The following is a 24563-nucleotide window of genomic DNA, read 5'->3' as shown; positions in this document are numbered from 1 at the left end:
TTCGTGTGAACGACGCTCGTGCCACCGAGTGATCGGCCATATTGGTCACGTGGCCACGAGTATGGCGACTGGATCTAAAACGGAGATGAAGTTCTAGATGTTCGATTCAGCAGGCCAGCAGTCGCGCGATCTCCTAGAGAAAGACTTAAAACGAACGAAACAACCAAAAAAAAGAAAAAAAGAAAAAAAACACCAGTGTTATATCGCACACGTCAAACGTAGCGCCTAATTTGCATGTATGTATATGTATATATTTTTGCTCGACTTTTTTTCCTCACGTTTTACTCTATTTTTAACGTTTTTTCTTTTTTTTTTTTTAAACGAGACACACGCAAGCTTAGCTTAGATATTCGAGTCTCTTATTTTCGTTTTTTTTTTTTTTTTTCATTTATCTCGTCCGGTTGCCGGTGACTTTCAGCTCCCTTTGTCGAACAATGATCTCACTAGTATTAGAGCTAAGGAATTTTTACGGTAAATTGATATTAAATTAGTGCTGAACGAACTAGTCACTAAAGACGACGGTAAGAATGCATCGAGCAACCGCATGGAGGAGAAACGACAGGAATGAATTTAACCCTTTCCTGACCGAAATTATTTTTCGTAAGAACTTCGTCGATATTAAACAGTTACTAAATTGAGATTAATTTTTCTTTTATGCAAACACTCAAGTGGTACATATATATATGTATACAATATATAGTACAAATATCCCACTAGTCACGAAGGGGTTAAAATTTTTGCGTGGTCCTTTTTTCGTACGTCTTTAGATAGAAAGAAATGAAATCGATGTCGATGAGGAAAAGGCTCTCTAAACTTTGTCGTTCAGCTTGGACAATGCTGTATTCTGTTCTGTACGGAGAGAATAGAGGGTGTTCCGGCTATTTTTCAGGTAAAATTGAACGATGTTAATGTGTTTCCTTTTTTTTTCGTTTCTTTAAGTCGATATAGTTGCAAAGTAGTATTATAGTATGTTTTACGGTGAAGAAAAATGATTTTATACGTGATTTTTGTGATAGAATTTTTCAATTGCTTCTGCAACTAAATATGATTAAGTATATGTACCAGTGAGAATTAGAAATAATCGTGCCGTTTAATACCGTTCAATTTTGCCCTGGTACTGTATAGTGAGATTACTCGAGGCACACTCAAGTGGTGCAGAATAATCGAGGGTATGAACCACCAGATGTGTTTATAGGTACTTGTCATTAAATTAGGTGTAAATCTCGTTTAGTTAATTTATTTAATTGAACTCTCGACGTCGGACACTCGAGTGTGCCGCCCGCTATTGTTTCTGAAACTGCTATATTCCGCGTGGAATGTAGTAAACGTAGCGAAGAACACGTGAAGAAGCACAGTGAACAAAATTATTATTTTACTTTATTTAGCGCGAAAAAATTATAAATTTCTTATTCGCTATACTTCTTCCAACAAGTATTCACCTTTCACTAGCGCATGTGTATAATAATCATTTCTTCATTACTCGTACTCTATTCATTTTCAACGTTTTATTGTAAATATCTCGTATATTCACCACGTGTCCCTTTACAACGAGGAACGATTTATTTATATCAATCGAATATTTACAATTTCCTCGCCTCTCGTTCTTCCTTCCTATTCTGACACGTCGATCAGAGGGACACGCGGCGGATTCTTGCGTAACCAGCTTGCAGTTAGCGATGTGATCGATTTTTGAAAAAAATACAAACGTCTGTTGCAAAATTTTTTCATTCTTATTTGCATATTATGAGATAATACGCGTGAAAATTTTGCGCCGAGGTACGCGTCGAAATCTGTGAATTCTTAAATATACTCGTTTTATTCGTTGAACTCATGGTGTTTCGTGAATTTTGAAAAATTTCTGAGTGAACGATTCGTAGCCAAAAAAATTCGTGGTCTACTTATGTTCCATTTTTGTTTTCACGTAATTATCGTACGTTTTCTTCGCCCAGAAATTTCATTCGTGATTTTGTCTTCGCATTTAAGAGACCGCAAAGTGGATATTTGTCGGTCGCCATTACAGAGCGAAAATATTGTTTCTCTAAGTGCATTTTGGTGCATTTTCCGGCGGATTGAATCATTAACAGGTCACGTTGGAGCAAACGTGTCGGACAAGTCGCTCGTGAACAAAGAGCGTGAACGAGCACTCGTGTCCTCGTCGTTCTAGCTTGGGATCAGTAGAAAGATCCACGAGAGTTCGGTCTTTATTAGGTGATTTCGTGACGGACGATTCACCGCGCTCTGTTCAATCTACACGTGCTTCTGTGAAATTAGAAACCGCTCTCGTTCATCGCCAATTAAACCTTCAACAATTGTTTATCTACATTATGTCATAATTCTCGATCGTTCCACCAACGAACTACGAAATGTTGCTTGTAAAATTCACTTCAAACAATTCGAACATTTCTATTCTTATATTACACCGTGCAAAATTAAAACTTCCCTGGTAAAAAGAAGAAAAAGAAACAATTCACGAGACTCCATTGCAAATTTTCAGAGATCGTAAAGAACGAACAGAAAATTTCAAGAATATCGAATATCAAACGTTAGAACTAGAGCTGCCGCACCGTATAAACCGGGGGGGCCGAAAAATCCTCGGTCGAATTAACGAGCAGCGAAAATAGGAATCGTGCACGTGTACACACGTGACGCGGTTTCTAAGCAGCGGAAATAAACTTTACGAGCGTTCATGAAAATTTGGCGGATGTCGTAAAAAAAAAAAAAATGAAGAAAGAAACGTAATAACAGCAACGATGCAAAAATAGCAACGATAAGGGTACGACAGAGACAAAAAGAAGAAAGACGATGTTCGAGAGGTGAAAAAATAGTTTCGTGATTTTACACTTGTCACTCGAACCCATCGCTACTTGCACGCTGGGCCATTATTCCTACAGCCATTAACCGCTGCACACGGTTCGCTTGTAAATTGGATGATAGTAGCAAACCCACTATGGGACCATCGTCTCTCTCTCGCACGCGATTCTTCGTGCGAGTGCACTTTTCACTGCTTCAGACGATGCAATTCCAACGCTCGAATCGTGTACAAGCGAGTTTCTTGATCTTGTGAAGATTTCTTGAATCGAATTCCTCCGTGACGGTGATTCGAAATGGCTCGTCGATTTGTCAGATTATGATGTATTAGTCGCGCTGGATCAGGTTGGACATAGACGATGATGTATTAATTTTTTTTTTTCTGTAAATAAATCGATTATTTGTAAACGACGCAATAGTGGAGTTTCTTCCTTTACTTGCTTCCCTCTTCAACTTTAAACTAGGCGTTAAAAGTAACGAGATTTTCTCGTGAATTTTTTTTTTTTAGAGATCTTATTTTGTTGAAGAAATGAGAAAGTAAATTTCAACGAAGTGGTTTTCAACGTAAGCAGGAAATTTTCGTCGTTTATTCGAATGTTAGGAAGTAATTTTAAACTATGTTAATTTCTTTGCGAAAGTAACAAATGAAAAACATTAATTAACCCTTTATAGTAAAAGCATATATTTTAAGTTTTCGCTGGTAAAAGAATGAAAATAAGGACGACGAGAGTGAAGTTTCCATTGTTATTCCTTCTTTTGAAAAATGAGAACAAGGACGATGAGAAAATTTTGATTTTTGCAAAGGGAATAGCAAAGAAAAGTTTTAGTTTTAAGGAAGGAAATTAGTAATTATTTATTATATTTTTCAGGAAGGATATTTCGAAATGCAATTCCTCTTGTCTGCAATAATTCTCTCCCCTGGAACATTTCATTACCATTACCTTTCCAAAAATCAAGATTTTCGTCATTTTCACTTTTTTTTTATTTTCAATAAAAATAAGAAAACCAGATAATTTAAAGATGAGTATGTATCACCAACTTTGTTGATACCACACCTCATTCAACTTAATTTCTCATTGAACTCAACCTAAGTTAACATTGAGGAATGTGTAAGCGTAAGTCGGTTGTTTTATCGAACCAATTTTTGGAACTGCTTACCTGAAGTTGAATTGACGAATTTGATGGTGGATGTTGGTAGTTTTATTTATTGATTCAGCTGGTTGTCTGCAAATAGACAGCGGTGAATTAATTTTGTGGAAGTAAAATGATCATTTGCAAAGGATAAAAATAACGATGAAATAATAAATTGTTAAGAGAATTTTGAAAATATATTTAATCTTTTCCTTTGATTTCAATAATTTATTGAATAGAAGTAAAAATGAATTTTAGTTGCAAATTGAAAATTGTGACTTTTATTTAAGTAGTGCACGCATAAGCGTCCGCATTTTTGCACACGTAAGCGTGCAAAATTCTTGGAAATGGGACTTCGGAGTGGAGTTCGAGCGTGCTGTGTGAAACAAAGTAATTCGCTATCGACTCCTGACTTTGAACAACTGACACTTTATACATATATCGGTATCCCACTCAGACACATCTCTCTTTTGTTTAGTTAAATTCGCAGAAGTCACCTCCCCACTTAAGCGTCCGCATTTGGCCCCGACTGCAGACGCTTATGTGTGCACTACAGTATGTAAGTTAGATTTAAAGTTACAATCGGCTTATATTCGAATTAAATGTGCATTGAAAAATTTATTAACTCGTATAGTAGGTATTGAAAAAGTACTATTTATTACGCAAATGTTTACTGGTTGGGCGTAAATAAAACCTGTTCAGAAGTGAAAAATTACGAGTGTCCTTATTTATATTCCGATACCGTGAAACCAGATCTGAGTTTGGTCTGACTAGGGTCTCACAGTCGGCTAGAACTACTATTACCATTACTACACTATTTACCCGAGATTATATCGACACATCGAAAACACTAGGACTACTATTTACAAAAAGAAAAATAATGTCAACGTTACGTTAAAAGAAATTCTATCAAATGAAAGATAAAATCAAAACAGGATCAGATGAAAGATAAAATTTAATAGAATCAAATCTAAATTAGATCTAACTTAGATCTGATAAGCGAGGATTTTGATTAAATAAAACTCAAAATTCTACGTTGCATAAATCGCCAGAAAGTTTCTGCAAATACTAATAAATGTCGATTAATAAAAATTTTATTTTAATAATTAGCCTCGATTAAATGAGACAAATGCAGCAAAAGATACTTAAAGGAGAAGGTAAACTTGGTAAAATTTCGGGAGAAAAAGAGCTCGACTAATTCTTTATATATATATAGAAAAATCTCAAGGTACGATAATTCATAACTTAAGTACAATTTGTTACTATTATGTACAATTTTCACCCTGATAGTTTCTCGCAATTTTTATTAAAAATCAGTGTCGGTGAATCATTAAACCGTGGTCAATATCCCATACAAGGAATCATGCTAGGATTATCGTAGCATAATTTCGCGTTTGGACAACATTTCGTGGCAACGTGCTGGAAGATTTTCTTGTTCACATCCTTCGAATTCCTGGCCAATCTGTCACCGACCTCCTCGTGCAGTTCATCGAGTTCCTCTGAGCTCAAGTGGAAGCCAAGAAGATCGTCTGAATCCTGTGAAATGGCACGAACCATCGTTAATCTTTACTGAGCCACAATTAGATTTGCATCGAACATATTTTCCTAGATTTTCCACTACAATTCCGTTTCAATCACACCAGTTAAAGGTCTGCGAAGTTAATTTATGACGCAGGAAATAGTAGAAAAGTTGAACTTTTGTATATCCAATAAATAAATAATCCTTAAATTAAAAAAGAAAATACTCGAACTTAAGAATTTCACAATGAACAACACAAAAGGTTACAGGGACAATAACGTTTATTATCATTCTTTTCCACTATAATTTTACATTTATTTTTCCATTGTTAACAGACTTACAAATAATCTCTATCAGAGCAAAAGAATCCTGCTATCATTCCCCAACAATATGTTCAATCACTGTATCACTACATTGCAATACAAAATTTTCATTGTACGAAGTTCTATCGAAAAAGTTCTCTGGCCAAGTATGAAAGACTGTCGCCAGGTGCTTCTAATTTGTATAATATTTACTTAATTTACCTCTACCGTATAATATCTACTTAATCGTTCGTGTACTGATATACAGAGTTTCGCGGCTCTATCACGCTTTTTCCCTCCTTCACAAGTTAGTGAAGTACCGATGGACCAAAGATGGACAAAAATGGAAAACTGGCAGTGATCCAATATCTAGTGACAAAGGACTTCGCTGCGAGGATCAGTCCTTGGATCACCATTATCCATTGCAAAATACTTAGGCTGCGAATATTTCAGCAACGATACAATCTCTAAACTTAAGAATTAATCCTTCACCCTGAGAAAGAAGTTTTGAAGGTCTCTTTTTTCTCAAGTTTTTACAAAACCTTAACCCCTACATTCCCCGTTTCAAGTCAAATTACATGAAATCTCTCATCAGTCACTCACGACCAATGGACTCACAACGACAGGTTTCAGCAGCAATCCTGTGGGTTCGTAAGTCGCAGGAATGATCATGGACCTCGGAAACCATCCTAGGTATCGATCAGGCCTGTAAGTGACATCTATCACTTTTTCGTACGTGTCCTCCTTGGTTATAAGTCCAGGAATGCTCAGTTCCGACTGATGGAATACGTCAGACTTGAAATCGTGTTCGTATCTTATTGGGTGCAATCCTGTGTCCACGAAGAACTGACGTTTCTCCGGTTTCGCGCGAGGCTCGTCGTCGCGTTGTACAGTTACGTCTGAAAAGGTAAATCAACCTGCTCTTCAGTGAAATGTTGCAAACAAGCAATAGGGTAAATGTTGTTGCGTAAATTCTTTCTTACGAAGTTCTTTCTTTCGGTTAATGTTTGTGATTCTTTATGAGTTTCGGGATGGTTTAAAGTGAAAGCAAGGTTCGTTTCCTTGTGATCGAGTTGTTTTCGTTGTATGGCGAAATTTGTCAGAAGTATTTGCATTGATTCTTGATTGATTACTAGTTCGAGCTGTGTTCGTTTATTTTTTTAAAAAACACATTGACGAAACCTCAAAATTCTCGTTAACTTATTATTGAGTTTGTCTATTGTGATCATTTCTGTGTGAAGTATAGTGGAAGAAGTTTTCTTATATTTCTTACTTGTGATTGTAATTGAATTTTCCTATTCTGTTTTTAAACAAAATCACTTTGAAGCTGATCGAAATTAGAGTTCTCATACGAACAATCACAAGTTTGGTTTTAATCTTATGATAATTCTTGCGAAATAATCGCATATTGATGAAAATATATTGTTTTTTAGATAAGAAAATGGAATCGAATTTATACAGAAGATTCTACATTTCTTCCGAAACGGAACAATGAAAGGCCACGAATGTCCCTCGCATATTGTGACCATTCTTGCACAGTTGCGAAAGTGCAATTTTAATGAACATAAATGTATTCTGTGGTAAAGTATCGCAACTATAATATTAAATTATGTAACGTAATTTGTGTTAAACAGGTGTTCAATTACACGTATAAAAATATGGTGCAAAAAAATATTTGGGTAGAAGTAGATTCCCTGTAAAAGTGTTCTCTCGTTCTTCTTCAGTTTTTGCTAAAACGAAGAGTATCAAAATATCTTCTTCAAGTATTTCCAATATCCGATTCACGAATCGTCAAACTTACGAAAATTTGAGTTCTTGCATACTTGCTACTTTATGAAAGAAGACTATCAAGACATCTTACTTTTGTCAAACTTACTTCGCAATATCCAACTATACCACTCACCTGGTTTGGTCAGTTTGGGCAGATTCTCGTTCATCTTCTCCAGATTCTCGTTCTCCGTGGATCGCTTGATCCTCGGTCCCTTGCAGCTGTTTAAAATCACGTCTCTGGCGATGTTCTTGCACTGCAGAGACAGCCTCGGGTTGGCCATCGAGACGCGGAGGAATACGGCTAGCGTGGTCGCTAGCAACGCGACGCTGATCGTTCCATGTACACCACGCATTGCTGCACCTCGGTATCGACTAACTCTGATCCAGTTGTTTTGATGAAACACACACGATCAAGCCCGCGAGATCGTCAATTCGCTGGTCCTCAAGCTACTCTAACCACCAAGCACAATTCTTCGGACTTTTAACAAGGCCTTTATCCACACGGACGTGTCGCTTTCGAGATTTTGCAATCGGCATTGTTTACCCGGCAGTTGCATTCCGTGCGTGCACGATAAAATATGTTATTGAAGGGAACGGGAGGGAATCGAACAGGTGAGGATGGAATTATTACGTATTATTTATTGTGACGCAACGTGGAGGTGTTTCGAAGGCACAGAAAGCTAATTTTTTGGGGGGATTCGTGTGAAATTTTGGTGGAGATAAAGCGAAGGGAAAATCATGAAGACACTATTAGAGGTTGGAGGATTAAGCTTGGATTTTGTCGAATGTAGAAATTAGTGGATATTTGTGGGTTTTGTTGAAGGTTGAAATTTTGTGAGGAATACAGGGTTGGAATGAGGAATGTTGGGAATGAAGATTGAAAGAAGTGTTGAATGTGGTAATGATATGGTAATATAATTCGTTATCGAAGTTGGAAATGTGAGGAAATTGATGCGAGGGAAAGAAAGGAATGCTCACGTATTATTTGTAACGTAATTGGAAGGATTTTCGTGTGATACGCGTGTAATTTTCGATGGAAAAAGTGAAGTTTAGTTTGTACTGGGATATGCAGTTTATGGATGCACGTTGTGGACATTGACCAATTGATTTGAAAAATATTAATTGCACTGAATAAAAATACATATGGACATTAAATTTATTTGTTATAGATAAATGAAAAAGTACTTTTTAATAAGTATGAAAATAATTCTTTTAATAATTTAAATAATATGAAAAAGGGAGTGTTTTTTTATTTAACAGAGTTGAAATTGAGGAAGAAATCAGAAATTTTACCATATTAATAAAACAATTCTTTTAAAAAATTTATGAAATTCTTGAATAAAGAAAAAATAATGTAGGTGGACAAATACTTATGAGCAGCAGTGTGTATGTATTAACTTAGAATTAGGTTAAACCACAAGTGTTCCATATAATCTTCGATTGTGCCCCAGAATAATTATAAATTACCAACTCGCAATTAAAATCGAAAAACTTAATAAATGAATTTCCATTCCATCTATAGCTCTATTTCGCAATTTTCATTCCAACAACGCCAATTACCAAGGCATGTAAGTTACATTTTCGTCCATAAATCACCAGACACGTTCCGCTATTGAATGTAATGCTTATTTCAATTACTTTTCAGTAGTATCTTACAAAGACGTTATAACCGTTCCGTTATAAAATAAAAAATTAACAAATGTCAGTTCCATTTTGCAACCATGACATTTTATTCTTAATCTAAGTGTACGAAGAGTTCAGAGGCTTATAGATACGTGTATATAGTTATCCAATCTATCATAATTCTCAACTAATCTTGACAAACTATTCGAAATACAGAAACCTTATCATTTAAAAAACCGATCGGGTCAATAATGACCCACAAGCAACTTTTCAAAAAAAGTGAACGTTCGATACTGATAATTATTATCGTGTGTAACTTTCTGACTTCATTTCTTCCACGTATATCAATTTCTTAATTACGTTTCAATTACACAAAAATTCACTTTCGGAATGTTACTAATTTCGACCGAAGCGTTCCTTCTAGCGCTAATAACAAGAACCAATCATCTTTTATCGCCGAGCATAACCAGCGCCCATAAATTAAACGCGGCGATCGTAAAACGTAGATCGAATTCCCAGCGAAAAATCAATTGATTTCAATAGAGAGACGGCCAATTTACCATGGTAAAATGTTCAGGTTCTCCACAAAGAGACGCCGCTGGCATGACGAACGCGAAACTCTTCGTGTCAATAATCACGATATTTCCTGGACGTTCGACCCAAGCACCGTGAAACCGTATGTACAGAAGAGAAAATGAGAAAAGAACGGTGGTTGAATATGGCGGAGAGATGCCCAGAGCGAGTTGAACGCGTGTCTGACCCCCTTTGTGCGTGCAACGGCCCAGTGCAATAGGAGTTAATCGAAAAAAGTAGGCAAGACAGAGACGAGAAGAAGAAGAAGCAATTGAGGATCGGCACCGGCGACGCGTCGAGACGCGTGCAATTAGCCGGACCGCGGCGCGATCTAGCCGCTAATTTCGTCTGACGCCATAGAAACGCTTCATCGGGCTGGAATCTGGAAAAATGACCAGCCACGACCAATGTGGAACTACTTGTCCCGATCTTTTAACTAGATCGATTGGTTTTTCCTGAGAACTCGAGGATTTGTCTTGGAGTACAGATACTCACGGCTCTACTAACCCTTGCAGTACCAAGAGTTAAGGAGGGAGGGTGCATTACAACCACCGTGTTACTGTTACAAAAATTTTCGTTGAAATAATTGTATGAAAATTTTGAAAATATTAGAAATTTTATAGAAATATTTCCTCGCACGAGAACAAATATATTTTTTGTAAATTTTTTGAGAGACGGCCATTTTACCTTGTAGGTTAGAAATTTGAAAAACTTTATATAATGTCTACTTGTAAATTTTGGGAGAAATGGCCATTTTGCCTCGTAGGATAGAAATTTGAAAAATTTTATATAATGTCTACTTGTAAATTTTGTGAGAAATGGCCATTTTGTCTCGTAGGTTTGAAATTAAAAAAAAAAACAATTTCTTTGGAGTAGCATATGTGAAAAATGCGATAAAATATAAACAAGGCAATAATTGTGCATGGTTCATTTAACAGATACAGGAGACACGGTAAAAGATTTAATATAATCAAGATAATAGTAATTAAATTTCCTGAAGTTCCATGCTGAAATTTAAATTCTATATCATTGAGTTTCAAATTTTATTTGTTTGTCTTTTAAAAAAGTTACATACAAAACTTTACTTGTTTATGTGCTATGAATTTTTTAAATCTTAATCGAGTATTTTATTTTAAACCCTTTACATTAACCGTCGATCATTTAAAAAAAAAAAGAGAAGAAAATAGTTGTAAGAAAACTATAAAATTATGCATCGAACAGCAGAAGCAATTTGCTAAACTTGCAATTTGTACCAAGCTCGAGAGGATCGTTGTTTGTTGCACGAAGAAAAGAATGCTCATGTCAATCATAGAGATCTAATCGCTCGTTACAATGGATCAAGAGTTTATCTGGCGGAGAAGGAAAAATCGAGCGTTTCTCGCCAATGAAAAAATACTATGAATGCTTGCAGAGCAACGTAATTGCTCTGGAATATTTTAAATAAAAGATAACATCGTTGTGCGAACACGTGCGGTTTCTACAAGCCATTCTATTTCTTATAAAATTTTTCTCTAACAATGCAACAATATATATGTATATGTATATAATAATAAATATGTAATTTTACATTGTTACATGTTTTGTGTATGTATATGTATTCTTGGTGAACTAAAATTTCGTCGAAATTGTTTGTCCGCTTTTATCTACATTTTTTTTTTTTCCCTTACATTATTACATTTTTTGTAATACTTTCACGTATCGCTGGTGAAGATCGCGAACGAGTTACTCGCTTCTTCGAACGCAGTTGCAATCTATTTAGTTCAGTTTGTTTTCTAGGTCAGTAGTGCTCCACTTGAAGCGGTGCACTAATCAGGATGATTTATCTTTGAAGGAATAAATTAATAGTATTTAGCAACAATGTATGCTGCTTGATCACGATAGGTTGAATCCTTTGTTTGATAAACATTCGTCATGTTTTTGTTTGTTTCTTCTTTTTCGTGTTGGGCCAATTTACAAAACGCTCGCCTCAATTGGAAATTATTTGTAAATTTTTAATAAACAAGCACGTAATTTACGGAAGAAAGATAATTCTGTCAAGTGGCGTAACCAGTTATGCAATTTGCAGATATTACGTGAAATAAACTTTCACAGAAAATATGAAGAAATGTTGTTACGGTCAAATGTTTGTAAACAGATATTAGTTACATTCAAATTCAAACTTTAGAATACAAATATAATTTTTGGAGCATTTATTATTTATTCAAATAATTAGACTCGTTTAGACTCATTTTTAAATAAAAATATACTCATTCTCACTTTAATATTAAATTCTGATAAATCATAATTAAAAGAAACGATAAATATAAATCTTCTCCAAAAATAATAATATTTAAATGTTTTTTTAAAGAAATAAAAAATACAAAGTTTTGAATGTATAGGTTACGGCGCGTATTTTACCTGCGTATTTTACAACAATATTGCACATTGTACATATACAACAAATTGTAAATATTTGTTAGTTTAATATTAAATTACTACGATATGGAAAATAAAGAAAGGATAGAGAGTACAATATTTGCCAATTAATGAGATTGAAATAATATTTTGCAAAACAAACAATGTGACAATTTCAAAGATGTCCGATCTACGTGGAAGGCGTGGATCGTGGCGCTATCTGTTCCTAGTTTCTTTCAATAGTCCCCTGGCATAAGGGGTTTGACACGTATGCTGTTTCATTAGTTTCCGTATTCGGATAAATGTCAGTTAACCGATTGAAATATTTCGTTGCCGTTCGTTGTCGCACGACTCTCTCGTGATCAGGTACGTGAACTTTAATAAATGCAACACACACTGCGGCAATCACAGACACGTTCGACACACAGTCCGTGGCGACCTAACCTCACTTTTGATTTGTTTTTCGAACAACCTTTCACAGACAGTTAATTTTAATCGTTTCGACCTTTGATTGTTTTCAATTTACAGGTCATAAGGCGGATTTCTCTTGACGAAGTGTGAAAAAACAGCAAAAATGAGCACGATCGTCGAACAACCGTGCTACACTCTGATAAACATTCCAACCGATTCAGAGCCATTGAACGAACTCCAGTTGAAACAAGATCTTGAGAAAGGCGATGTTCAAACGAAAATCGAGGCCCTCAAGAAAACCATTCACATGATCCTGAGTGGAGAACGCTTGCCAGGACTTCTAATGACTATCATCAGATTTGTCTTGCCACTGCAGGATCATACGATAAAGAAGCTGCTTTTAATATTCTGGGAAATTGTTCCCAAAACTTCTCCTGATGGAAAATTGCTTCAAGAAATGATTTTAGTCTGCGATGCTTATAGAAAGGATTTGCAGCATCCAAATGAATTTGTCAGAGGTTCTACTTTGAGGTATTAATGAAGCAGATATTTTATTTTAATTATTACAGCTTGGATGAATGTAAAGAATGTATTTGTATTTTTCAGATTTTTGTGCAAATTAAAGGAACCAGAACTTCTGGAGCCTCTAATGCCTGCAATAATTGCATGCTTGGAGCATAGACACTCTTATGTAAGACGCAATGCAGTTTTGGCTATTTTTACAATTTACAGAAACTTTGAGTTTCTCATACCAGATGCTCCAGAATTAATTGCAAACTATTTGGAAGGGGAACAAGATATGTCTTGTAGGAGAAATGCATTTTTAATGTTATTACACGCTGACCAGAGCACAGCACTAGCTTATTTAGCTGCTTGCTTAGACCAAGTGCCCAGTTTTGGTGATATACTACAATTGGTTATTGTTGAATTAATTTACAAGGTGCATATTTTTTGCAGAAGTTTTTAGTTTTAATCAATACCAAGTACTAGTAAACATGTACTTTTATAGGTTTGCCTCGCAAATCCGTCAGAGAGAGCTCGTTTTATAAGATGCATTTACAGCTTGTTAAATTCACCGAGTGCGGCTGTTCGCTATGAAGCAGCGGGCACTTTGGTGACACTTTCCAGTGCTCCTACGGCGATCAAAGCTGCTGCCTCTTGCTACATTGAATTGGTCGTAAAAGAAAGCGATAATAACGTTAAATTAATCGTACTAGATCGTTTAATTGCCATGAAGGATAGTCCTGTTTACGAAAGGGTCCTCCAAGATCTCGTGATGGATGTACTTAGAGTTCTAGGTAATTTTCGGGAAATAGAAAAGATAACTAAAGCAATGTATAATGTTACTAAAAATGTCGATCCGTATTTCAGGCTCCCCGGCGTTGGAAGTTAGAACAAAAACCTTAGCTTTAGCGATGGACTTGGTAACAACTCGCACAATTGAAGAAATGGTTCAATTATTGAGGAAAGAAGTGCTTAGAACAGCTGGTGGAGAACACGAAGATGCTGGCAGATATCGTCAACTCCTCGTGCGAACATTGCACGCCTGTTCTATTAAATTCTCAGATGTGGCGGGTACGGTGATTCCAGTACTAACAGATTTCCTGTCAGAAAATAACGAGGCCGCTGCTGCCGATGTTTTAGTATTCGTCCGCGAAGCTATCCAGAGATTCGAAAACCTCAGACCACTCATTGTTGAAAAACTCCTTGAAGTAAATATCCGAAACGAAAAAAAATGATATTCCTTCTCAAAATCCCAACGAGCCTATTTAATTTTCCTTTTTTTACGCACAGGTATTTCCACACATAAGATCAGTAAAAGTACACAGAGCAGCATTATGGATTCTCGGTGAATACGCAACATCGAAGGAGGACATAGAAGCTGTAATGAGTCGCATACGGGCTGCTCTGGGAGAACTACCATTATTAGAAGCGGAGAACAAACGTCAGGCTGGCGACAAATCAGTGGAAGATGGAAACGCTCAAGCTGCACCAGCACAGTTGGTCACATCAGACGGAACATATGCTACTCAGAGTGCTTTTAGTGCGGCATCTGCACGTAATTATCTTTCCTGTATTCACAAAAAAAAAAGAGAGAAATGGAAAAAATAATATTCTTTCTTCTAACATCATTCCTTCATATTGCAGGCAAGAAGGAAGAAAAACGTCCAGCGCTGGTCCAATACATGATGGAGGGAGACTTCTTCATAGGCGCCTCTCTAGCCACAACTTTAGCCAAATTAGCACTTCGTTACAAGAACTTCGAAAGCGACCCGCAAAAGAGCAACCGTATGCAAGCCGAAGCAATGCTGGTGATGTCTAGCGTGCTCCAATTAGGTCGTTCAGGTCTTCCTACCAAGGCAATGACACATGACGACGCTGAACGATTATCTTTGTGTCTGAGATCGCTAGCTTGTCCCATACCACTTGTACAGAATGTGTTCACTGAGGGATGTCGCGAAGCTCTTGGCAGAATGTTGGCAGCGAAAGTGGAAGAAGATTCACAGAACCAAAAGGTTATACTTAAAGCTTGCTTAACGTAATTGCCTCCATGATTGATAGAATTTTTTAAAACCGTTTGAAAAATAATACATTTTTTTTTATTTATATAGGCGAAGGAGAAGCCTGGTAACATTGTCCAGGTAGACGATGCGATACAGTTCCTGCAGTTGAGTCGTGGCTCAGACTTAACGGGTGGTGCTGGTGATGTGTTCGAGCAAAGTTTAAGTGCTGCTGTCGCCGGAAGACCTGGTGCTACTGGAGACGCCCCAGCTCCTAGTGCTTTAAGCAAAGTTACTCAGTTAACCGGATTTTCGGATCCAGTATACGCAGAAGCCCTCGTCCACGTTAATCAGTACGATATCGTGCTCGATGTATTAATTGTTAACCAAACCGAAGATACTTTGCAAAATTGTACTTTGGAGCTTGCCACGATGGGTGATCTGAAGCTTGTGGAGAGACCTCAGCCTATCGTTCTTGCTCCTCGCGACTTTGCAAGCATTAAGGCGAACGTGAAAGTAGCGTCGACGGAGAATGGCATAATATTTGGAAATATAGGTAATTAGTAAAATTGAAGAATTTACTTTAATGTTTTTTAAATATAAATTATGAATTATTTGGTTTTCAGTTTATGATGTATCTGGCGCGGGGTCTGACAGAAGTGTAGTTGTACTGAACGATATACATATCGATATCATGGATTATATAGTGCCAGCGACGTGTACCGACTTAGAGTTCAGGCAAATGTGGGCAGAGTTCGAATGGGAGAACAAGGTGTCAGTAAATACAACACTGTCAGACTTGAGAGAATATCTTGCACATCTATTGAAATCCACGAACATGCGTTGTCTTACTCCAGAAAAGGTAATGTACTTTACATTAAACTTTTTGTTTTATGCAACTTGTACTGGTTAAATAAATTAAATTAAATATCACTTCAGGCACTTTCTGGGCAATGTGGTTTCATGGCCGCGAACATGTACGCGAAATCGATATTCGGTGAGGATGCGTTGGCGAATATGTCCATCGAGAAACCACTGAACAAACCTGACGCGCCAGTGGTTGGCCATATTCGTATCAGGGCGAAGAGCCAAGGCATGGCATTGTCATTAGGCGATAAGATCAATTCCACGCAGAAAGGTCCACAGAGCAAAGTGGTGCAAGCCGCTTAGAACGTGTAGTCCTTCGATCTATTTTATCGTATCCTCAGTATTCGAGTTGTTTCTGGGCGGGAAAGAGGGAAACGCGTAGCCAATCAAATTCATTGAGAGGAAAGAACGCGCGAGGTTATGAAAATGGCGGGGTCACCTAACCTGCCTCCGTCAATTCCACGATTCAAGGTTTCTTGGAAACGTTACGATGTTGGAGTATATTTTATACTAACAGTGGTATTAATTTATGCGTCGTTTTCGTTTTCATTCCCCCGTTGTTTCAGCGTCGTTTAACAACATCAGCTGCATCCGTAAGCGGAAAAAAAAATATATATGTACACATATATATACACACACACACACACACACACAAAATACGTTAGATGAACTCCTATTTTATTCTGTTGAAACTATTTCTGATATATACACATATTTTTTAAGGAATAAAGAACGAATACTTTACACCGTCCTCTCAATGCCAATTTATTTTCTTTCACGACGTATAAATATGTTAGTTTACAATGTAATTCTTCTCTTAGATCCTTCGTTTGATAATTTACATGAAATGATGAAAAATAAATGAATTCCATTCCATATCCTTAATATAAGATTTACGTACTACGTGTTTTATATTTGATTTTATTTCTGATCATTTACAACCAACCCCCTCTTCGAGGTGACCTACTGTTCGACACTCTTGGCGACTTAGGCATAATGTCTACAAGTTTCTCCTTGTCCTCTGGCATGTTTAGATTCTTCTTCGGGCTCAGTGCAGGTTTCAATCGCGATTTTAATGTTCTACTGTCTGTGTCAGGGGACAATGTCGATTCACTATTGGGTTTGTTTATGTCCCTCATTGGAGAACCGGATGGAATCGTGGTGGTGTTCATGGAGTGAGGGGATAGTGTGGATGATGTTTCTGTAAATAGAAAATATTTTTAGATGTTTAATTTCTTTCAAAATATAAATATTCTTCTTACAATAACTGCATAATTACTTAATTATTTTTCAGTTTTAATAAAAATATTCAGTATTCAGAGTAAAGTATTGTTAGAATCTGATAAGTTTGCGCATATTTTCCAAAAGTCTTCACTCAAGTTCAACGACCTGTATCTCGATGAAAGCATACAAACTTTAATCTAACACAAACAGTAACATAGTGTACAAACACCATCCCTTATCTCGGACAACAAACACTACAAGTTCATTTGCATACTATAATCCGATAGAATCTTAGTTAAACAATAACATTTGTCCACTGTTTCAATGAATATTGAAAAGAACGTTAGTTTACACTAATTGTTGTAGCTTTATAAATGTTGTAAAAATGGAGTAACCGGTCCCTATGAAATTACCAATAAAACAGATATCGAGCGGTGCTTCGAATAAAAGGAGTAAAATTCCTACCAGTCGATTGTTGATAGGCCGCCTTCGAAGAGTTCGAGGACTTCCTTTTGACGACCCGTGGTGTGCGAAGCGGTACTGGTGGTACAATTTTAGCGGGTTTCTCGTCGACGTAGTCCATCGACGTTACGGGCTTCGACTATAAAGAAAATAACACCGCAAGGTAGCAGTCTAACAAACGATTCCTCGATAAAAAACGGAAATAGGATGCGTAGATAAATTATGAATATCTCAAAAAGTATAAATCTTGGAAGTTAATAAAATTTATTGGACAAAAGAGACTATATATGTTTTAATTAGTAGTGTCGAAGGTACTTAATTTTTCAGCCATGTATTATTTCGAAAATTAATAAATTGCAATTATTTGGAACTTTTCTATCGCAGAAATTAATAGATGTATTCATTCTATAAATATTAAAGCAAATTAGCTGATAATTTATGGTTAAAACTTTGCTTTAGCCGAGGAAATATTTTTTACCATAGCGGGAGGTCCATCAGGATCTAGGATTACAGTGAGTTTTGGCGGTTCAGGTATCGTTCTCTGCGAATTGTCGTCAGTTTCGACTATATCTTGAAGAACATGAAGTATCGTCGAGGCTGTGCTTTCAGGAAGGTCCACAGGCGATACAGGTGGCACAGAACTCCTATTACTCAATCTCTGTGCTTCTTCCATGGCTTTCTTCAAGCTTAACTGACTCTGAAGAGACTCTTTGCTGGTACTCTTGCCAATCTGCGAGCTTTTCACAGCGCTCTCGACTACCTGGAATTTTTAAATAAATTATTAAAGTACTTCTTAGTAAATTGGAATGTGACAAAACGTACCTGGCTCCATCGATGATTGGCAGATCGCAATACAGCCAATTTAGCGATCCTCTTCCACCTTGTAATATTATCTTCGCCTTCAGAGGGTTGCTGAAGGGACTCTTCCGGTTCTTCAGTCTCTGAACCTTGAACAGGAACTGCTACCTGGAAGTCCTTCATCAACCTCCTTTCCCAGACCCTCATCTTCTTACCCAAAATTGCTGGTGATCATTTTTCGAAATTAGTTGCCAGAGTTACTCATCAAAATTCCTACAGCTTCCTTAAGAAGTTAATTCCTTAATACCAAAAATCTTCTAGTCATCTCGAAGGTCGTTCTAAGGTCGTGAACATTTTTTTCAATATTTCTATTTTTTATAATTCGAGTTTGTAGCCGAGTTCAAGACGAGTTCAACGACATATGACATGATGACCTTAAAGTGATCTTAAACAGTGAACAAAAATATCGATGACCTTGGAACGACCTTCCTTCAAGATGACTCCGAGGCAATTCTCTTTTATTACCATTAGATGCACGTTTTAGTAATTTTTTCTTAGTTTCCAATGCCAATGGAAATAATTTAGATATTCATCACAAATGAGACACCCTGTACGTACTAGTAAAACAAAAAATGCAAAAACCATTTAAAATTTGTGTTCTAAAACTGCACAATTTCTAGAATAATCACTTTCACCAATTATACACTTTACAGTTTCCTTTTTACATATTTTAAGTTTCCTCGATATATCGCTTCCGCTAACTACACATTTTCAAGTTTCCCGTTTCCTCACTTCTTTCCTTAGTGTCGGCTCCAGCGATGTCCATCCCGTTCCTCTGCAAAATGTCCAACAATTCACACCTCCAGGAGGACAAGTCTGACTTGAGCTCGTGCACGTCATCTTCTGTAACCGGATCCATTTCGTGCTCGGAGTGAGAGTTGACGACGTACCGCCATATCAACGCCCTCATCACAGCCCCGTACCTAACGAGACAAACAGGCTGCTCGTAAAAGTTCGAAAGACGCGACGATAATCGGATTAACCGATCGTTAAAGCGACGTGAACGCGATAAATCGTCCACGATGCTCGATCGTTACTTGTAATCGTGCGCTCGTTTGCAATCGCTCGCCTCCCTGGCGACTTTCTTCTTCTGCAGGCCGCACAACCGGAAAATCAACTTCGGCGGCGGCAGAATATTGAACGGAGGCGGAAGTGTGCCGCCTTCCTCGAAGTAACTCATCCACAATTTCGTCCTGGCGAATTTCCATTCGGTGTCCGCGCGTTCCTTTCGATTCGAATGAAATATAGTAATTATCGGAGGCAGTGGATTTTTTTTTAATTTTGAGAATAATTCAATTTCTTAAGTTTTTAGTTTTTCAATGATCGAGTAATTGAATAATTGAGATTTAACTTAGTATTTTGGATGAGCATAGTGGAGAATTTTTTTTTTAAATATTTTTAGAAGTATGAAAATGTAAAAGTGTAGGAAGTGTTTAATGAAAAATTGAGGGGTAATTTAGAGTGTCTTTTATTCTTCTGGTAAACAAATTTTTGGGGGAATACCATTGAAGAAGGGAAAAATTGGTAACAAAGTTGTTTTCATCTGTTTTGGTAAATTCTCCACTTTGAAGATTTTTCAATACTGATTTTGACCGAGTGGTATTTCATTCTATAATTTATTGCACAGAATGTAACTTTTAGAGTGATCAAACAGTAAAGATAAGACATTATTTAGATAATGTTCTACTCTAGATTAGCACAAGTGTTTGAACACTACATTATGCAAGAATATTTTGCTTCTTCTTTATTAGTAAATCATTTACCTCTATGACAGCATAGCTGTTGCTCATCATGGCAATTAGAAGGTTCAACAGAACGATCACGTTAATCACAGAGTAAGAACCAAACATCAGCAGGCCCCAGAATCGAGTATAAGACTTGATCCCTGAAAGAAATTTAAAGATCCATGAAAAATCTATGAAAATTTTTATTAAGAAGCAAAATAACAATATTTTAATTTACCCGTGAGTTCGAAGCTTTCTATGCCAATACCGCCAAAACTGGCCCAGAATAAGCTCTGACAAGATTCGAAAAGACTGCTGAATCTGTATAACCGAGAAATTAGGACAAGCCTTTAACGATTACTGATGGAATTGCTCCACCCACCTTCTCCATCTTATGCACACTTCGCTGGCCGGGTCCCAAGACGGATCTCCAATGCCACTGTAGCACTTTCGTCTCTCCAGTTCAGCGAAATACCAGAGCAGCTGGTTCAGACCACAGGCGAACGCGAAAAGTACCAGTGTATAGATGAAGAAGAATTTTACGATGTCTATTACCATTCTGCCCAGAGATATCTGGAAAAAGGTATGAATATAAATAAATTGAGGAGTTTGAAGTCGACGATAAATTTTGATCGTTTCACTGATAAGAGATTTACAAGAAAATTGGAAAGCAGTCAAATTTCTTGTTATCTTTATTAATTTTTCATCGGTTTGCAAAGGTGAATGTATTATATTTTATACGATGTGTAAATTAAGGATTTTAAAATCAAGGTTGAATTTTTGTCTCTTAACTGATAAGAGTTTTTTTTTCAAGAAAATTGAAAACAGACAGTTTGTTTACTATTTTTACTAATTTCCTACTGGTTTTGAAAAGGTGAACAATATTTTATACTGTGCATAAATTAGGAATGAATTTTTGTTCTTTGATTGATAAGAGTTTTTATTTAATGAAAGTGGAAACTACTAAATAATTTAGAAATTTTCACCACTTTTGCTTCGAAATCATTTTTTCAACGAATCATTTATGAATCTTTAATTTCAATCGTTAAAATTTCTTTCGTTGATGTAACGTTTACTATTGAAAATAATACCTGAAGAGGACCCAGATGAGGATTAATGCTGAATAAATGAATCAGTTTCAAAGCACTGAATATATTAGCACCTGCGAATAGACCCTCCGCGATTAATTGAGGATCGAAATCGCTCCACGTTTCTCTTGGCACTAGAGCTGCCATAGGGTCGTGACTAATTTCTGATCTTTGCTGAAGATATGCTGCTGTTCTCAGAATAGCAGTAGCGATGTAGAGAAAGTTTCTGGTGAAGTCAATGAAGTTCCACATGTCGCGCAAATACGCTTTCAATCCGTCTACGTAAGCCTTGAAATTAGAATACGAAACGTAATTTTCGAGCAAAAGTATGAAAAAAAAATCAATGTTTCTTCATATCTCTTAGTATCTTTAAAAAATTATTTTACGACGAACGAGTCATCGACATTTTCATTTAAAAATTTTTGAAATATCAATAATAGATATAACTTTTGTGTAATTCTTAATTCCCAATAATTTTTCATATTGAAAATATCGATAATAATAATTTATCTTTCAGTGTTGATATGATATTACAATTTTAATATTGGCAAATTTTTAATTATTTTAACACTTACAATACTAAGAATTGAAGTGTTTTTTGGTGTATTAACCAGAGAATAATTTCTATTTCCGAGAATTTTCATTTTAATACCACAAATTATTAGTTGAAGTATGAAAAATGTTCATTTAATTATATTTCTACAGTACCTCTCTCATTTCCTGCCAAATGTAACCGAGAACGTACAAAACAACTACACCCTCTAAAAGTGACGGAGCTGCACCCCTTTGCCTGGCCAATTCTGCTTCCACATTCCTTTTTGCCTCGTCACTGCCGAATATTTTCACTATCTCCACTTCTGCTCGTTGAGAAACCAGCATCAAGATAACTGGAATGAACAAACATTTCGTAACTCAATGATTCGAATTTTTTCATTAAAATATCGTATCGTTTTGTTGTACGAAATATTTAACACTGAAGACTTACATAAGAAGAACACGTATGATGCAGCATGAACGAGGAATTTCACAAAAGGCTTCCTCATTAATTGGCCACTTTTCGATTCTGGTGCCAACAGGTACATTATGCAATAAAAGGGAAACATTAAAGCGGTTTTAGCGAGGATTCCACACTTTTGCATCGTGCTCATGCGTCGAAAACCAGGTAAACCGTCGTACCTAATTACAAATTACAGAATAATCAAATAAATTAAGTAAAAAATACGCGAATATTATTAAAAATGTTCTTGTGAAGAAGAAACAATCGAACCATGAATATTAATATCTAGAGCTTAACCCTTTCATGACCAAATTATTATTTTTTTTTTCAACATTCAATTGAGAGCAATTTTTATTTGAGTGTACTCAAGTGAGGGCTTTAAAATCGAGCTCGAATTTAATAAACAATTTTCCTCCGCTTTACAATGTACGAATGTTTCGCCGAGAACGTAAAATAATAACGAAATTGAACGTTCCGCAGGATATAGAAGGCAAAATAAACTTTTCAATTTGCCTGTGGTAATTTCGCGCGACGATTCAGAATCGGAAATTCGAGGGAACTTCCTAACGAACTCACCAGATCGCTGCTAACAGCTGCTGCACGTGAGAATGAGCCACGAAAGTTTTCTGCTTATATTGTATGGCCAATTCTAATCTGGTCAGCTGTTTTGGGGGTAAGCTGCCCTCACTATCCGGATCGTAGTTGAGGATCGTGTGCAGTTCCGTGGTGGTTCGTACTTGTTGCAGCAGATCAACGGCGAATCTAATCGGGATGGAATTGAAAGGTCAATGTTTCGGCACATTTTCGTTGTAAGAAACAAATATTCAAGAAAGATTCAAATAGTAAAGAAATAAAATAAAAAGACACTGTAAGATACTATTATGTCATCCCATAAGTTGGTGAAAACATTTAAATTTGATAAAAGAAGCACGTAAGCGTCTTCTAGTTCCACAACTTTTACCTATTTTCTTGGTGAGACCATTATGTCGTCGTTACAGAATTTCCTGGGGTTTTCATAACATATTTTTTACTTTCGGCACGAACTTAAGGCAAAATCGGGGATCAAGAGTTAATAAATATAATTCAATTTAATTTTAAGATAAAAAATTAAATTTGGTTGGAAGTTTCTATATTATATGTCTCTCTGATTTTAGTTATGATAATATACTCAAATAGTAGGAAAGAAATCATTATTATTAGCGTAAGAAAATTACTTGAAAAATTTGAAATATTTGAATTTTGCATTTTTTAAATAATACAGAGTCAATGCATATCAAACACAGTAAAGTGGATGTTTTAACCCTCTACAACGCCATTTATCTACATTTTATAAGCCTCTATATTTGTTTACTTCTTTATTTTTTATCACAATCCAATTTCTTTCTAATAATTATTAATTCTTGCTTCCCCCGTGAAAATGCAAAATTGTAATCATCCATAATTTTTTAATTTATGAACGAAAAATCGGGTTATAGAGGATTGGGTGAAATTGAATATTTGACATTGGCATACACATATGTTACTGTAAAAGCCCGAATACCGGAAAATGTTAGGTTTTTCCGGCAAATCCTAGGATTTACCAATAACTCGCGGTAAAAGTTAAAATTTGAACGCAACAATCTCTGTTTCCGGACTTTTACCGATTTATACTGGTCTAAGTTACCCGATAAGAGTTGTTTTTGATAGTAAAACGTCAAAATTACTTATTAATAGCATTTATTAAGAAATACAGCCACGCTGACTGACGTTACAGTTACAAACTATTAAAAACAAATTAAATTTCTGAAGATAATAACAGTGCTTAGGTTAGCAGTCTAATCTAATCTGACCTTCTGCGCTTAATTTGCCAATTAATTTCGGTAAAAGCACGAAATAAATATTGATTTCGTAGTATTTCGTATTTAAAACCAAATTGGTTGGTAAACGTTAGGATTTCCGCGTAAATCTTCAAATTTACCGGCGTTCGAGCTTTTATAGTCACTTATACGCGAGAATGGACATTTACCTCTCTACCTGCCGTCGTAGCTTTAGATATGCAGCTCTGCTCTCTGGTTCAGCGATCGTCAATTCTTGAAGTTCCCAGCTCAGTTGGAAAGAGGTGAGCAGAGGATCTGGCGAGCTGAGCGCTATCAAACTTGGACTGGCGAGTGCTTTGTATTCAGAAATCCTGGTAGACGATAGCCTCAGAGGATCCCCTAAATGTCAAGGACAATAAATTTCAATTGCCTGAATGCTTCGTGAACTATAAAAATTGAAGAAAACAATATAAATATAATATTCGTAATATTTTTTCAAAAAATCTGAATATTTT

General features: G+C 36.2%; 3 protein-coding genes across 3 annotated transcripts in view; 1 reads left to right on the top strand and 2 right to left on the bottom strand.

Moving 5' to 3' along the window:
- Window positions 1–5280: 5280 nt before the first annotated feature.
- On the bottom strand, window positions 5281–7883 carry LOC108579811. Its single transcript, XM_017943422.1, has 2 exons — window positions 7664–7883; window positions 5281–5468 (listed from the first exon to the last, which is right to left on the bottom strand). The coding sequence occupies exons 1-2, from the start codon at window positions 7881–7883 to the stop codon at window positions 5281–5283; spliced, it is 408 nt and encodes a 135-aa protein (XP_017798911.1).
- Window positions 7884–12378: 4495 nt separating this feature from the next.
- Window positions 12379–16224, top strand: LOC108579820 (coatomer subunit beta). Its single transcript, XM_017943441.1, has 10 exons — window positions 12379–12486; window positions 12649–13062; window positions 13138–13471; window positions 13541–13829; window positions 13903–14243; window positions 14326–14590; window positions 14680–15047; window positions 15144–15588; window positions 15659–15894; window positions 15972–16224. The coding sequence occupies exons 2-10, from the start codon at window positions 12695–12697 to the stop codon at window positions 16200–16202; spliced, it is 2877 nt and encodes a 958-aa protein (XP_017798930.1). The 5' UTR covers window positions 12379–12486; window positions 12649–12694; the 3' UTR covers window positions 16203–16224.
- Window positions 16225–16781: 557 nt separating this feature from the next.
- The window catches only part of LOC108579819 (transient-receptor-potential-like protein), a 10275-nt gene continuing 2493 nt past the window's right edge, over window positions 16782–24563 (bottom strand). Inside the window, exons 5-18 of the mRNA XM_017943440.1 lie at window positions 24258–24447; window positions 22829–23014; window positions 22241–22431; window positions 21964–22142; window positions 21259–21543; window positions 20550–20740; window positions 20406–20488; window positions 20207–20328; window positions 19481–19668; window positions 19176–19366; window positions 18408–18607; window positions 18064–18345; window positions 17589–17724; window positions 16782–17100 (exon numbers count right to left, since the gene is read on the bottom strand). Of these exons, the coding sequence (XP_017798929.1) occupies window positions 16835–17100; window positions 17589–17724; window positions 18064–18345; window positions 18408–18607; window positions 19176–19366; window positions 19481–19668; window positions 20207–20328; window positions 20406–20488; window positions 20550–20740; window positions 21259–21543; window positions 21964–22142; window positions 22241–22431; window positions 22829–23014; window positions 24258–24447 (2690 nt within the window). The 3' untranslated portion in view covers window positions 16782–16834. The remainder of the gene's footprint in view (window positions 17101–17588; window positions 17725–18063; window positions 18346–18407; window positions 18608–19175; window positions 19367–19480; window positions 19669–20206; window positions 20329–20405; window positions 20489–20549; window positions 20741–21258; window positions 21544–21963; window positions 22143–22240; window positions 22432–22828; window positions 23015–24257; window positions 24448–24563) is intronic.

Source organism: Habropoda laboriosa, unplaced genomic scaffold (genome assembly GCF_001263275.1).
Source record: "Habropoda laboriosa isolate 0110345459 unplaced genomic scaffold, ASM126327v1 scaffold72, whole genome shotgun sequence".
Classification (NCBI taxonomy): Eukaryota; Metazoa; Arthropoda; class Insecta; order Hymenoptera; family Apidae; genus Habropoda; species Habropoda laboriosa.
This window is presented reverse-complemented; position numbering and strand designations above follow the sequence as displayed.